The sequence below is a fragment of the Vombatus ursinus genome, unplaced genomic scaffold (genome assembly GCF_900497805.2).
Source record: "Vombatus ursinus unplaced genomic scaffold, bare-nosed wombat genome assembly UNPS02014825.1, whole genome shotgun sequence".
In the NCBI taxonomy this organism is placed as follows: domain Eukaryota; kingdom Metazoa; phylum Chordata; class Mammalia; order Diprotodontia; family Vombatidae; genus Vombatus; species Vombatus ursinus.
This window is the reverse complement of record NW_020954603.1, coordinates 6820792-6832947: the sequence shown is the minus strand read 5'-3', so window position 1 is coordinate 6832947 and position 12156 is coordinate 6820792. Positions and strand designations below refer to the sequence as shown.

General features: G+C 53.4%; 1 protein-coding gene across 3 annotated transcripts in view; it reads right to left on the bottom strand.

Annotated features, from left to right (window-relative positions):
• EIF2B3 (eukaryotic translation initiation factor 2B subunit gamma) overlaps positions 1-12156 on the bottom strand; it is a 105590-nt gene that overhangs the window by 19262 nt on the left and 74172 nt on the right. For 2 of the 3 annotated variants that reach the window (XM_027837925.1, XM_027837928.1), the window contains exons 7-10: positions 4385-4512; positions 3387-3559; positions 866-943; positions 171-319 (exon numbers count right to left, since the gene is read on the bottom strand). In XM_027837925.1, the coding sequence (XP_027693726.1) occupies positions 171-319; positions 866-943; positions 3387-3559; positions 4385-4512 (528 nt within the window). Of the gene's footprint in view, positions 1-166; positions 320-865; positions 944-3386; positions 3560-4384; positions 4513-12156 lie in introns of those variants that run through there. The other variant, XM_027837927.1, reaches the window with a different exon arrangement.

Genomic DNA, 12156 nt, shown 5'->3' with positions numbered 1-12156 from the left:
TGGTGCTACTGGCCCTCATACTGTACATCACTCCAAGAAGGTCTCCAGACCAAGAAAACCAGGGAAAGGTGGGGCCCAGGGTTCTGTTTGCTGCTTCCAGGACCTGAGGATAACGGCAGCCCAGTGCAGAGCCCTGAGTGAGGTTGTGCTGGGGTAGGGGCAGGACCTACCCTTCCTCAATGGTGACAGAGTTCATGAGCAGAGAGTTGGTGATTTTTGCTCTGTCTCTTATGAGGCAGCTGGACCCAATGATGGAGTGTTTAATGGAGGTCTTCTCACCCACTTGCACAGATGGTCCAATGATGCTGTCAGGTCCGACCTGCAGAAGCACAGAGGATGAGCCAGTGAAGTCCCTGGCCCAGAGCTTCCAGACCACACTCCCCCCACTCCCCCTTTTTTATCTTCCCTAATCCCTTCCCCTGCCCACATCTCCAAGCTAGGACCTGGTGCACCCTTTTGGGAGGGTGGGGGGTGTGGAGGGGTGTCAGGGTTTGGATCTGCCAGGAACTCCCACTCCCTAGGACCACACTTGTGTGACTGACTAAGAGCTAAGCAGAAAACCTCAGCAGGCAATAGCTACTGTACTCTCCATGTTTGCTGGCCATTGGTCCCCCAGCCAGGACAGAAAAGAAGGGACAGGTCCAGGGTTGGGCCTGGCTTCCCCCAGCCTCCCCAAGCAGGCCACACTGCCCACTGAGCTTCAAGGCCAGGGCTGGTAGGTGATGGGTGATTTCCATAATAGCTTAAGTACACCTGGGACCCAGCTGGGCCCTAGGGACTTCCCTGTGCTCCTCTGTGTACCAGGTTTGAGACCTTCCATACCAGGGACAGCCCCTTGCTCTGGGGTGGGGCGAGGGTCACTCACCAGGGCCTGGTCAGAGATCTGTGCAGACGGGTGAAGCAAGGCTTCCTCAGGGCAGAGAACAGGCAGCAATTTGGGGATCTGAAGAAAGAAAGGGAGAGCTCTGTGACTCAGGCAGGAGAGCTGCTGTGCTGAAAGCCTCCTAGACCTCTCCTTCTACATTTCTCATTTGCTTCTGTGTTGGCTCATCAGACTACAGGATTTCAAGAGAGATGAAGGGCCCTCGGAGGTCGGTCATCTGGCCCAACTCTCTTATCACCGGCCCTCGAGAGGTTTGGTGATGACTGGCCCAAAGGCTCAGAGCTGGGTGTGGACCCCAGGCCATCAGCTCCTCTTCCAGCAACTCAATCTCGAGCTTGTGGAGAACTCATTACTTACACGTCATCTCCACTGAGAAGGCTGTGAGCTCCTGGAGGGCAGGGACCACATCTGCCCTTTCTTTGTACACCCAGTGCTTAGCACAGCACCTGGCATGCAGCAGGTGGTTAAGAAATGCTTGTTGACTGACATCCCCATTCCCACCCCCACTCCAAAGGCTTCGAGCCAGGAGCAGGGAGCCAAGTCTCTAAGACCCAGGGGGGAGCTGGGATTGCCTGCCTGACATGTCCTGTCACTGTGGAGTTCCCAGGATGAGAAGGGAGACTCCCCTCATGCAAAGGAGGCCCTCCCTGGTTCTCAGCCCTTGGAGAACAAAACTAGCTGTGTGCCCCTGGGCAAAGCCCCTGTGCTCCTCTGCAGAAGGAGTACCATGAAGCTTCTAAGGTGTTTCCAGTGCTGACATTCCAGCCTCCTTGGGAGTACACAGCTCGGCCCCCCAACTCCCACACAGACCTCAAGTCACGGATAGGGCGGACCTCCTGTGCCCTGATGGAGCTCAGAGCCCAGGAAGCATGTAAGGCGGTGCCACAGAAAACGACCCTCTGTGACAAGAAGCTCAAAGCGGCCCCAGGCCCGTGGCTCTGCAGGAGGTCTGTGTGGGAAGGAAGGTCCCCTCAGGGAGGAGCATTCAGTCTGGATTCTAAAGAATGGTTAAAAATACAACCGGCAAAGATAATACTGTGGCCACGAGAGCGAGGCAGATGCCGTGGGCCTGGTGGCTGGGGAAGACATCTTGCCCACATCCCTTCTCTCTTCTGTGCTGACCCTCATCCCTTCAGGCCTGGATCCCTGCTGCAGCTGCTGGGAGGCCGCCGCTGCCCTCCCTCCCACTCAGCTGTCAAAATGATTGTGCTAAAGCCCGGGTCCAACTACGTCACGCCCGCCTTCATCCAACAAGCTGCAGTGGTTCCCTCTCACCTCCATGAGCAAAGACAAACTCTCTCTTACCATTCCTGTCTCCTCACACCTTACTATCCTCCACAGACTCCTACAGTCCAGTAACACTGGCCTTCCAGCTGCTCTCCACACTCTGGGCCTTTTCTCTGGCTGTGCCCCCTGCCTGGCATGCCCTCTCTCCTCATCTCTGCCGCCTGGCTTCCCTGGCTTCCTTCAAGTCCCTGTTCCCTGCTCCCTTCACCCACCTACTCCCTGCTGGGGCCTTCTCTCTGAGCTGACCTTCCACCCACCTCATGTCTATTGTGTACACAGCTATTTCTTCTATTAGAATGTAAGCTCCCTGAGGGCACAGCACAGGGCCTGGCACATTCAGTAAGCTCAGTAAGCCAGCCAGCCCCCTTCTCCCATTGATAAGTTCTTTTTTGGGGCCTCCATGCTGGGGACAGGGTGGGCACTGGCTGGATGTGCTATCTGGACTTTGCTGCTAGCATGAGGACTTTCAGCTTCCTGATCCCGCCCACCTCCCCCATTCCCTTTTCTGCTCCCTTTACGTGCTATTTACCCCCTCCCCTTAGACTGTAAGCTACTTGAAGGCAGGGGCAATCTTTCTTTATGCTAATTTTTGTATCCCCAGTGCTTGGTACAGGGCCTGGGAGAGAGTAAGGGCTTCATAAATGCTGCTGGCCAGTTGACTGACTAGTTGTGCATGGAGTACGAGGAAAGGGATGGTTGAGACGAGGTGGCTGCCTGTGGAAGAGGATCTCGAATGCCAGGGAAAGGGGGATGAATGTCTCTGGAGGACAACGGAGAGCCCTGAAGATTTCTGATCCAAACAGAGACGTCCCAAGGCCCAGTGCGACAGCACAGGTAGCTCAGAGTGCGTGCGTGTGTGCGTGTGTGCAGCTTTGGGATCCACAGGCTCAGTAACTGATTGGAGAGAAAGGCAGCAGCAGAAGGGAGGTTCACTGACAGCCACTTAGAGCGATGGAGAACTCAGTGCTCCCTGAGGCAGCTCATTTTGCCCCACTAGGGCATCTTCGGACACTGAGCTAACCCTGTCTGCCCCTGGCCACGTCAGGCAGACCAGGCCTCTCCACGGGGGCCGTCGGGGAGCTCGGGGCTCAGGCAGCTCCCTCCACCTCCCCCCAGCCGCCCTGACACGCCTGCCCAGGATTTCTGAGCGCAGCAGGACAGCAAGCCGGGCAAACACGTCTCCCGCCTCTGGAGGGCCAATGACTCCTCCTCTTACCTGCTTGTTGGCTTCGATGTAGAGCCCCAGGGTGTTCACTCGAGAGCAGACCCCCTCTTTCATGACATGGACGTAGCAGCTGACTTGGCCTCGAGGACCCTGACAGTCCTTCCGATAGATATTGTGGGGCTCCACAGCCAGCAGGTCATTGTCCTTTAGGAAGCTGTGAATATCTGCAGGAGGCAGGGGACAGAGAAGGCATCAGCTGGGAACACAGGGAAGGTGCTCACCGAGAACTCCCCTCATCCTCCGAGCAGTCAGCCTGCTCACGGCCTCCCTCCTGGAGGGAAACAGGGACAAGAAGCCTTCCAACGTCCCTGTGAGGTACTCAGCCCAAGTCACCTGCCCATGACCCCCCAGACAGAAGGCATCCGAGGCAGGACTTGAACCCACATCCCCCGATGCCAAGTTCTATTACACCACCCTGCCTCCAAGTAAAGCTTCACCTTCCGCCTTTATGGAGGGAAGTTAAGGGAGGTTATGAAATCAACTCCCACGTGGGGGAAGATTCATTTAGAGAAATTAAGCAAGTCATGAGGAGGGAAAATTTAGCAGGCAGCTTAGCCACCAACAGGACCCCGTTTGGTATGCCCGTGTGGCTGCCTCCTAGCAGATTGCAGGCTCCTTTATTCCTGACAAGCATTTTCCCTCGCCTACTAGACTTAGAAGGCCCCAGATTCCCGAGAGCAGAGGCTAGACTTTAAGAACTGGCAGCAAGGAAGACAGGCACAGCAGTCCCAAGGTGGGACTATCTCCAGGATTTATCTCTGGGGCTCTGGCTACACACCTGGGCCCCAGCTAGGCCCCTACATGACCAACCCAGCCTGCAAGAACAAGCAATGGCCCAAACCCTATGGGAGAGCCCCAGAACTAGGAGAATCCACTTAAAAGCCAGGGCAGCAGATTCTGGGTCCCTCTCAGCTAGGAGCTCAGCAGCAGACCTAGCTTCAGCTCTGCTGCCCACAGAGGAGCCACTGCTTCTCAGCTCCTGCACTGACCTATGGACTTCTGGTCCTTCTTTTCTGGGGTCTGCTCTTTTTCAATGCATCCCTGCAGCGATGAAGGCACAGAGAACTGTTTCCTAACTAAGTATGGAATCAGCTCACTCCGGATGGATGTGATTGACCTAGGAAGAAAAAAGAGCCAGGCATGAAGCACCCCTCGGGCATTCACCCTATCTCACACCAGGGTGGGCCCCACTGCCTACCCCATCCCCATTTTAACCCTTGAAAGGAAGCAGGCTGTGGTTGGTCAGGAGGCCCAGACCTCTGATTATACAACCTGCCCAATTAGCTTCACAATTCTGAAATGCTGGCACTTTTAAAATCACAAGTCTGATTAAGGAGCACCTGCACTATGGAAGGGAATGGTGTCACGCCTGCTCAGTCACTCCAACAATGTGCGCCTTGTGCCAAGGCTCTTCACAGCAAGGATGCCCGTGGAGATAGGGGCCGGCCGGCACGGGGTCCTGCGCAGGCCCACGTTGCTAGGGTGCCTGGCAGGCAGCTCGTTCTCCTGCAGGGCCTGGGCTGGCCCAGCTGACAGCTCTCCCAGCTGCTTCTTCCAGGCCAAAGGGGGATCTGCCATCTGCTGTTCAGACACAGGCGCCAATAGCACCAGCTGCTCTCTCTCAAGCCAGCCTTCGACTGGGCGGTGACAGGGAAGTCTGGCCAGGGCTGGGGCTGCCCTCACCCTGGGTGCCAAGCTGGAAGCAGCCTAGTAATGGCCCATCAGTAGGGACTTTCTGCAAGCTTTGACATTCCCTCCCAAACTGACAAGCACATGTTTCTTGTGGGGCTGCCCTGGGCATTCTGACAGCAGAAGGCAGGCTTTAGCAGGGCTTGGGGCGGATGCTTCTGTGGAGAATAGCCGGGTAGAGCTGGAAATGGCATCATGGGGAAAACTCCACCCGCCTCTGTTATCTGACACACCAGACAACACCAGACAACCCAAACTGTTCCCCAGAATGCCCCTGCTCCACAGAGAAAGACACTCAAGCATGTACAGGGACTCCTGACCCCCCTGCCAGGGGAGGTGGGCAGAGGCAGCCATGGTATAAGAGAAATGGATCCCCAGGAAACACACTTTTAAAATGTTTTGAGAAATTTCTTAAGACCACAAAAGAGGCCTTATTCTCCTGACCATAGAGGGGAGGAGAAGCCAGGGCATGATGGGGTAGGAGGAATGAGTCAGATGCCTGAAGGGGAATTCACTTCAGAAAAGTCTCCTCTGCTCAGAACCCCCAGTACTCATTTTAAACCTAAGGAGAAGTAATTGCAGAAATCTATGACAGTCTTCCATCTCCAGCTGCCTAAGTCAAGGTGGCTAGGCAGTGAGCAGCCTCCCCTCTAAACTGCAGCTGCTCTGGAGATGTTGGGTGGGAGCCCCAAACCAACTGGCCAAGGGCTGAGTCTCATACAAGCCCCGGAGTGTGATGTGGTGGTGACAAGAGGCGCCCCTCCCCTCTGGCCTTCTCTTCTCCATTTGCTTCAGGGGACAGAGGCTTGACTTGCGATATTCAGAGTTTCATAGATTCTGAGAGAGAAGGGAGGGAATGTGGGTATCATTAAATCTAACCCCCTTATCTCAAAGATGAAGAAACTGAATCCAAGAGAGGCAAAGGGACTGGTCCAAGGTCACAGAGACAGTAAGTGGCAGCTAGATTTCCCATCCAGGGCTTCTGACTCCAAATCTGATATTTTTCCTCACTAAGAGATGCCCCAATTAAGTAAACACTAAGTGCTTACTGTAGGCAGAATCCTGGGCCGGGCAGTAAGAACATACAGGTTCTTGAAGCTCTCACCTCTGGTCCCTGGCCCTAGAACTGACTGTCTGAGAAACCTGGAAATAGCCAGAGTGTGCTTCAGATGGGGATAAATGCAGGGAGCATGAATGGAAAGTGGAGGCAGAAGGAAGTTTTTACAGGACAGGCTGTGGTGGGGATAAGTTTCAGCACAGCCCAGGAGGCCAAAGGAGCAAACTCCGTGCACGCACACTTGAATACACATGCCTGTGCACTTCAGATTTAAGCACAAAGACGACAGCAGCAGAGTCAAGGCTGAACCTGAGGGGTCAGAGCGGAGGAGGGAGTTCCCTGTGTCTGTGGCGGCCCAGGCGTACAATGCCTCTTCTGCCAGGAAAACTTTCTTGACTCCCTCATACAAAAAATGGCCTCTCGGGGCAGGTAGGTGGCACAGCGGATAGAGCACCAGCCCTGGATTCAGGAGGACCTGAGTTCAAATCTGGCCTTAGACACATAACACTTACTAGCTATGTGACCCTGGGCAAGTCACTTAACCCCACTGCCTAGCCAAAACAACAACAACAAAAAAATGGCCTCTCCTCACTCTTCCTCAGTCCACTGACTCTCTCCAGACTCAGGCCTCACAGGACAGCAGGAAGAAGAAAGTCTTGGCCGTGCAGCCTGGGCCCCTGAGCAAGTCCCTTCACTTTCCTGGGTCTCAGCTTCCTCCTCAGCCAAGTGAGGGGCCGGGCTGGAGGCCTCTCAGTGGTTGACTTTCTATCTGTGACCTCTTTGAGGACAGGTGTCTGGGTCACAGAATCAAAACCATGCAAGCCAGGAGATGGAAGGAAGTTCAGAAGCCTTGGAGTCTAACCAGCATCTGGTGAACGACTGCTTCTGTCATCCCCTCTCTCATATAATAGCCCCTCCAACACCTGAACACAGCTGGTGGCACAATGGCTACAGTGCCAGGCCTGGGGTCAGGACAAACCGAGTTCAAATCTGACCGTAGACACTTAGTAGCTGGATGACCCTGGGCAAGTCACTTAACCTCCATCTACCTCAGTTTCCTCAACTGCAAAATGGGGACAACAGCACTCACCTCAGTGTTGTTACAAGAATCAAATGAGATAATTTGTGAAGTGCTTATTTAGTACAGTGCCTGGCACACAGTAGGAAAGGGACCAGTATTAAGAAAGGCTTCATGAAGAGGTGGTATTTTAGCTAGGACTTAAAAGAAGCCAGGAAGGACCTGGATTGGACCTAGAGAAGGGATGAATGACAGAAAGAATGACGATGAAGGCGGTCCCAGCAATGGACCCTCAGAAGAACCCAGTCCAGTCTCTAGAGACAGCAACCCTGGCCAGTGAGCGTCCAGCCTCTGCTTAAATAATAACTAGCTAGCATTTACATAGTTTGCAAAGCATTGTGCAAATATTCTCTCATTTGATAGACCTCCGGAGATGAGAAGCTCACTATCTCCTGAGGCAGCCGATTCCACTTTGGATCAGCATCTCAACCTGCCTTTCTGTACTGCTCCCCAGGACCCTGGGGATCCTCCAGGGATCTGTCCTGGCCCATCCTCTCCCTTGGTGACCTCACCAGTTTCCATGCGCTCAGTGACCATCTCTGTGCAGATGATTCCCAGTTCCTAATGCCGAGGCCTCCTGACCTCCAGGCCCACATCACTGCTTTTTGGGCATTTCAAACTGGATGGCCTCTTGGTCTCAACTTTAGAATGTCTACAACAGAACTCGTTATTTTCTCCTCCAACCCCGCCCCCAGATTCATAAATTCAGTGTGTTTGTAGACTGGCACCCATGCCTTGGCCACACCCCTCCCCATCTTCATTTGCTGAAATCCTTTTTTTAGCCTTGGAGTCTAACCCCCAGGCACAGCACAGGCTGCTCTGACTCTCCCCGGTGTCAATGACCCCTTCTCCTCATCACTGAGTTTGTTTTGTGCATATTCTATATTTTGAGTATTTATTTGGCACATGTTGGGACCCTCATAAGAAATGGGGAGTTAAACCTGAAGAAAGGAAGCAGGGAGAGGTGGGAATGGGGAGCAGGGGGAAGAAAAGAAGCCTTTATTAAGTGCCTACTTGTATACATCTTGTTTGTACGCAGTTGTCTGCGTGCTGTCTCTTCTGTTGGATTGTGAGCTCCCAGAAGACAGGGACTCTTGGACCTTCCTTTGTATTCCCAGAGCTTTAGCACAATGCCCAGCACACAGTAGGTGTCTAATAAGTGTTTACTGACTGACTGATAACTTCTTCCTCAAATTCGCCTAGAGGTTTTTCAAGGATTTCACAGAATTTTTAATTGCAGAGCCTGGAGTGGCTGTCTAGTCTTTTTCAGACCCGAAAATGGAGCCCTTATCATGACACACCAGCCAAGGGGCCACCCAGCCTCTGCTCGGAAAGCATGAAGCCATCACTTCTTTCTTCTGTCAAATCCATTATTTCATACCCACCTTTCGGTAAGAGCAAGGGCAGGACCTGTGCGTGTGTCTTGAAAATAGCAAGCAATTATTAATCAATTAAGCAACAAGCAGTTATCAGGTGCTAAGGGCGCCAGGCCTGGGGGCAGGTGCTAGGGACACAAACCCCCAAAGTCAACCATCCCTGCCTTCGAGGGGCTAATGGACATGCCATCTGGGAAAGAGAACTCCAACTGACCTGAAAAGGGAGCAGGCTTGTTTGCCTCCAGGGGATGAAACTGGGGCCAAAGTTACAAAAGGACCCACCCACTCTGGCTCAGTATTTCTGAAGAGAGAAAGCTGGACGTGTTGTAAGGCTGCAGGCCTGCCCAGAGGGTGCTTGTGGTTACAGGGGAAGGCACGGGCCTAGAGCAGCACGGCCCAATGACAGAAATGGGTCCCTGCCTAGGGCAGCCTATGACTTAGAAGCCCACCAACTAACACCATCTAGGACATATTCTGTTGTTACTTATTTTGCCAAACCTTCCCCAATTACATTTTAATCTGGTTCAAGGTGATCTGCAAGTTTGCCGCCTCTAGATAAGACCATTTAGGACCCTCCCTACCTTGCAACTACATGAACTGAAATTCTTCAGATCTCTAGGGAAGGGAGAGCTGTGGTTCGAATAACTTGGGAAATGCTCATGGGCAGACAGGCCCCCTCCTTGCCTGGCTCCAGGAATAAGGGCCCCTGGCCCACAGGCGCATCCAGAGCAGAAGCCCAGGAGGCCACAGCTTTGGTTCCTTCTTCAGACGTGGTGAATGTCTGGCATCCTCCAGTGGAAAGATCGGGCTGGGGGTGGGGGCAGCAAGAGGCCAGTTCTAATTTTCTGTTCTCTTTGGGTCTTTTTTAATCAGCCAGTGATAAAATATGAAATTGGGGGGTGGGGCAGCTGTCCAAGGTTCCTCCCTCTTCTGTTGGGGACTGCAGCAGAGGGCAAGTGAGGCCTGGAGTTCACGCAGCTGGGGATATGATGGCGTTGAGGCCAGAGGCTTTCCCGAGTGAAGGACATCTCACATCGAGCCTCCCTTTAGCCTCCTAGCCTAGGCTGAAGCCCAAGGGTGGGTAGGGGCTGTGTGCACAGAAGCAACAGCTCCCCAACAAATCTGATGGTTCCCTGGTGTCCTTGCCTCCCGGGGAGCAGAGCAACCACAGGACCCAAAGCTGGTGCTGTTGTTACAGGCTAGGAAGGCCATCCCAGAGCTTGGGGCATAACTCAGGATGCTCTCTGGTGTCAGATTAAGCTAAGTACCTGGGACAAATTCCTCAGAGCTCTTGGACTGCATGTCTTGCTTCTCCTCCAGGAGGGATCAAAATTCCATGGGGATGAATACCCAGAAAGACCTAGTTCTTCTCTGCTTCCTCACCAGTTTACCCTAAACCAGCACAGCCAGTCTCTATGTCTGTCTGTCTGTCTGTCTCTATCTCCCTCTCTCCTCCCACTTTAAAAAGTGAAAGAAATGTCAATTCCCTTTGAAGAACAAATGGACCAGTCCAGCCACAGTAAATGAAAACGCCAGTTCCAGAGCCCGGCTCTCAGGTCTGGCTGGCCCTCACCTTGTTTCTTGTAGACCTGGGAACCTTGTTTCCCCCTCCCACCACCACCACCAGCCTTCAGTGAGTGGGGCCCAGGGGAGCACAGTAGGGGATGAACTCACAACTCAAATGTTTCTTCTCACTAAGCCAAAGCAAAAAGGGCAGGAATTTCAAAGCCTGGCTGAGGAGGTGGAGACAGGGAGGGAATCCCAGACCTGGGGCCTTTGGGCAAGGAGCTGGATGGGGGGAGCAGGGGGAGGCAAGGTGCAAAGTGTAGCCAGCCTGGGTCTTACCCTCTTGGAAGAGGCTTTCTACAAGGCCTGCCAGGCTCTGAGCCATCCAGAATATTTCCAAGGAAGCCTTGCAAGGACTGGGCTGGCTGGAGGGAGGCGGGAGGTGAGGATGGCCCTACAGCTTCTGGCCTCCTTGGCAGTAGAATGGACAACTGGATCTGGGCTAATCTGTTTCTCCGGCATTAAATAACGTGGAATCATCTCAGAAGTATCTAATCTAAGTAAGGCCTGGGGAGTTATAAAACGTTTTTCTCCACGTACGGATGTCTTGAGTTAATTGCCCACTAACATTTCTCAGAAACATCTGGAACATCATGCGATCGTTCCAATCTCTGATATTTTTGCTGTTTCTCATGCTTGAGCCTCAGTCTGGGAACCGGCCCCTGCTTCCCGACTCTCTCTCATGCTCAGGGTGACGCACCAGTGGAAGCAGCAGTACCTCGTTACTTTGGTCTCTTCGGAGAACTGAACGCTTTCCACCCTGGTTCACACACTTGACCTGGTCTACCAAAGGGCTGCCCCAAGGCAAAGGGGCTCAGGCCTGCCAGATTCCCCTCCCTGGCCAGCTGGGAGCCCTCTTCCTCTGGCTCCAGTGGGGACACCGAGGTCTGGCCCACACAGACAATTTCCTTCAGAGACAGACCCCTTCCCAACGGGACAATAAAGAGAAAGGGAACAGAAACATGGGGCCACACCCTCATCTTTCTTCTCAATGATTTTTTTTTTTTTTGCCTTCAAAGAAAACAGATTTAATCTGATGTGGTAAACAGGAAATTTAGATTACAAGGCACCGACTTAAAAGCTAAGTATTTGGGCTACAGTATTCTGTAACAGCCTCTTCTACCCCTCCGGGTTTTTCTTTCTGGCAAACTCTTCAAGGACTTTCTAAGGATACAGTGTGAGTGCTGAGGCTCACAGCTGGAACGAAGAGAAGGAACAGCAATGCACTGGGACCCCTGGCTGGGGTCAGTGCTGCAGGGGGAGCCTGGAAGGGTGTGGGTGTGTGGGCTCTAAACTCCTGCCCCGCTGCCCTGTGAGCTTAGGAGGAGTTTGCTCTTTCCTCGGCTCCCCAGTCCTGAGACCCTGGGGAAGGCAAGGGGGAGAGGAGGTACAACAAAGGCTCCTCACCCCATGTGGGCCCAGTCTCCTGAGCCAGTCACAGCATTTCAAAGGTTGTGACGGAACTGGAGGATCGCAGCTCCAGGGCTGGAAAGATCTCAGGGGCCATTAGTGCAACCTCCTCATTTTCCAGATGAGGGACATGGCAACCCTGAAAGATTAAGTGAGGCGCCCAAAGTCACTTACGTACTAAGTGTCAGAGACAGGATTTGAACTCAGGCTCTCTGACTCTGGGCCCAGCCGTTTTTCCATTGGACCCACCATACGGATGGAGGGTCTCCAGGGAGCTGACCATCAGGGACTGTCAGGAATGGTGCTGAAGTTTTACATATTATAGAAAAGGAAACTGAGGCCCTAGAGAGAGAGAGATTAGCCCCATGTCACACAGCCCATCTGTGACAGCTAGAGACAGCTCTGCGGTCCACGCTCTCTGATTCCTTGGTAAAGGAATCTGACATCAGCATTCAGGGTTCCAGAGGGGACCCTTCAGTAAGGGCTACAGAGAAGAGCTCTCCATGACAAACCCACAGGAAGGCTCAGCTCCAGTCAGCCCCCAGGCTTCCTGCTGTGTGCTTTGCACGGCTCTCTCTCCTGCCC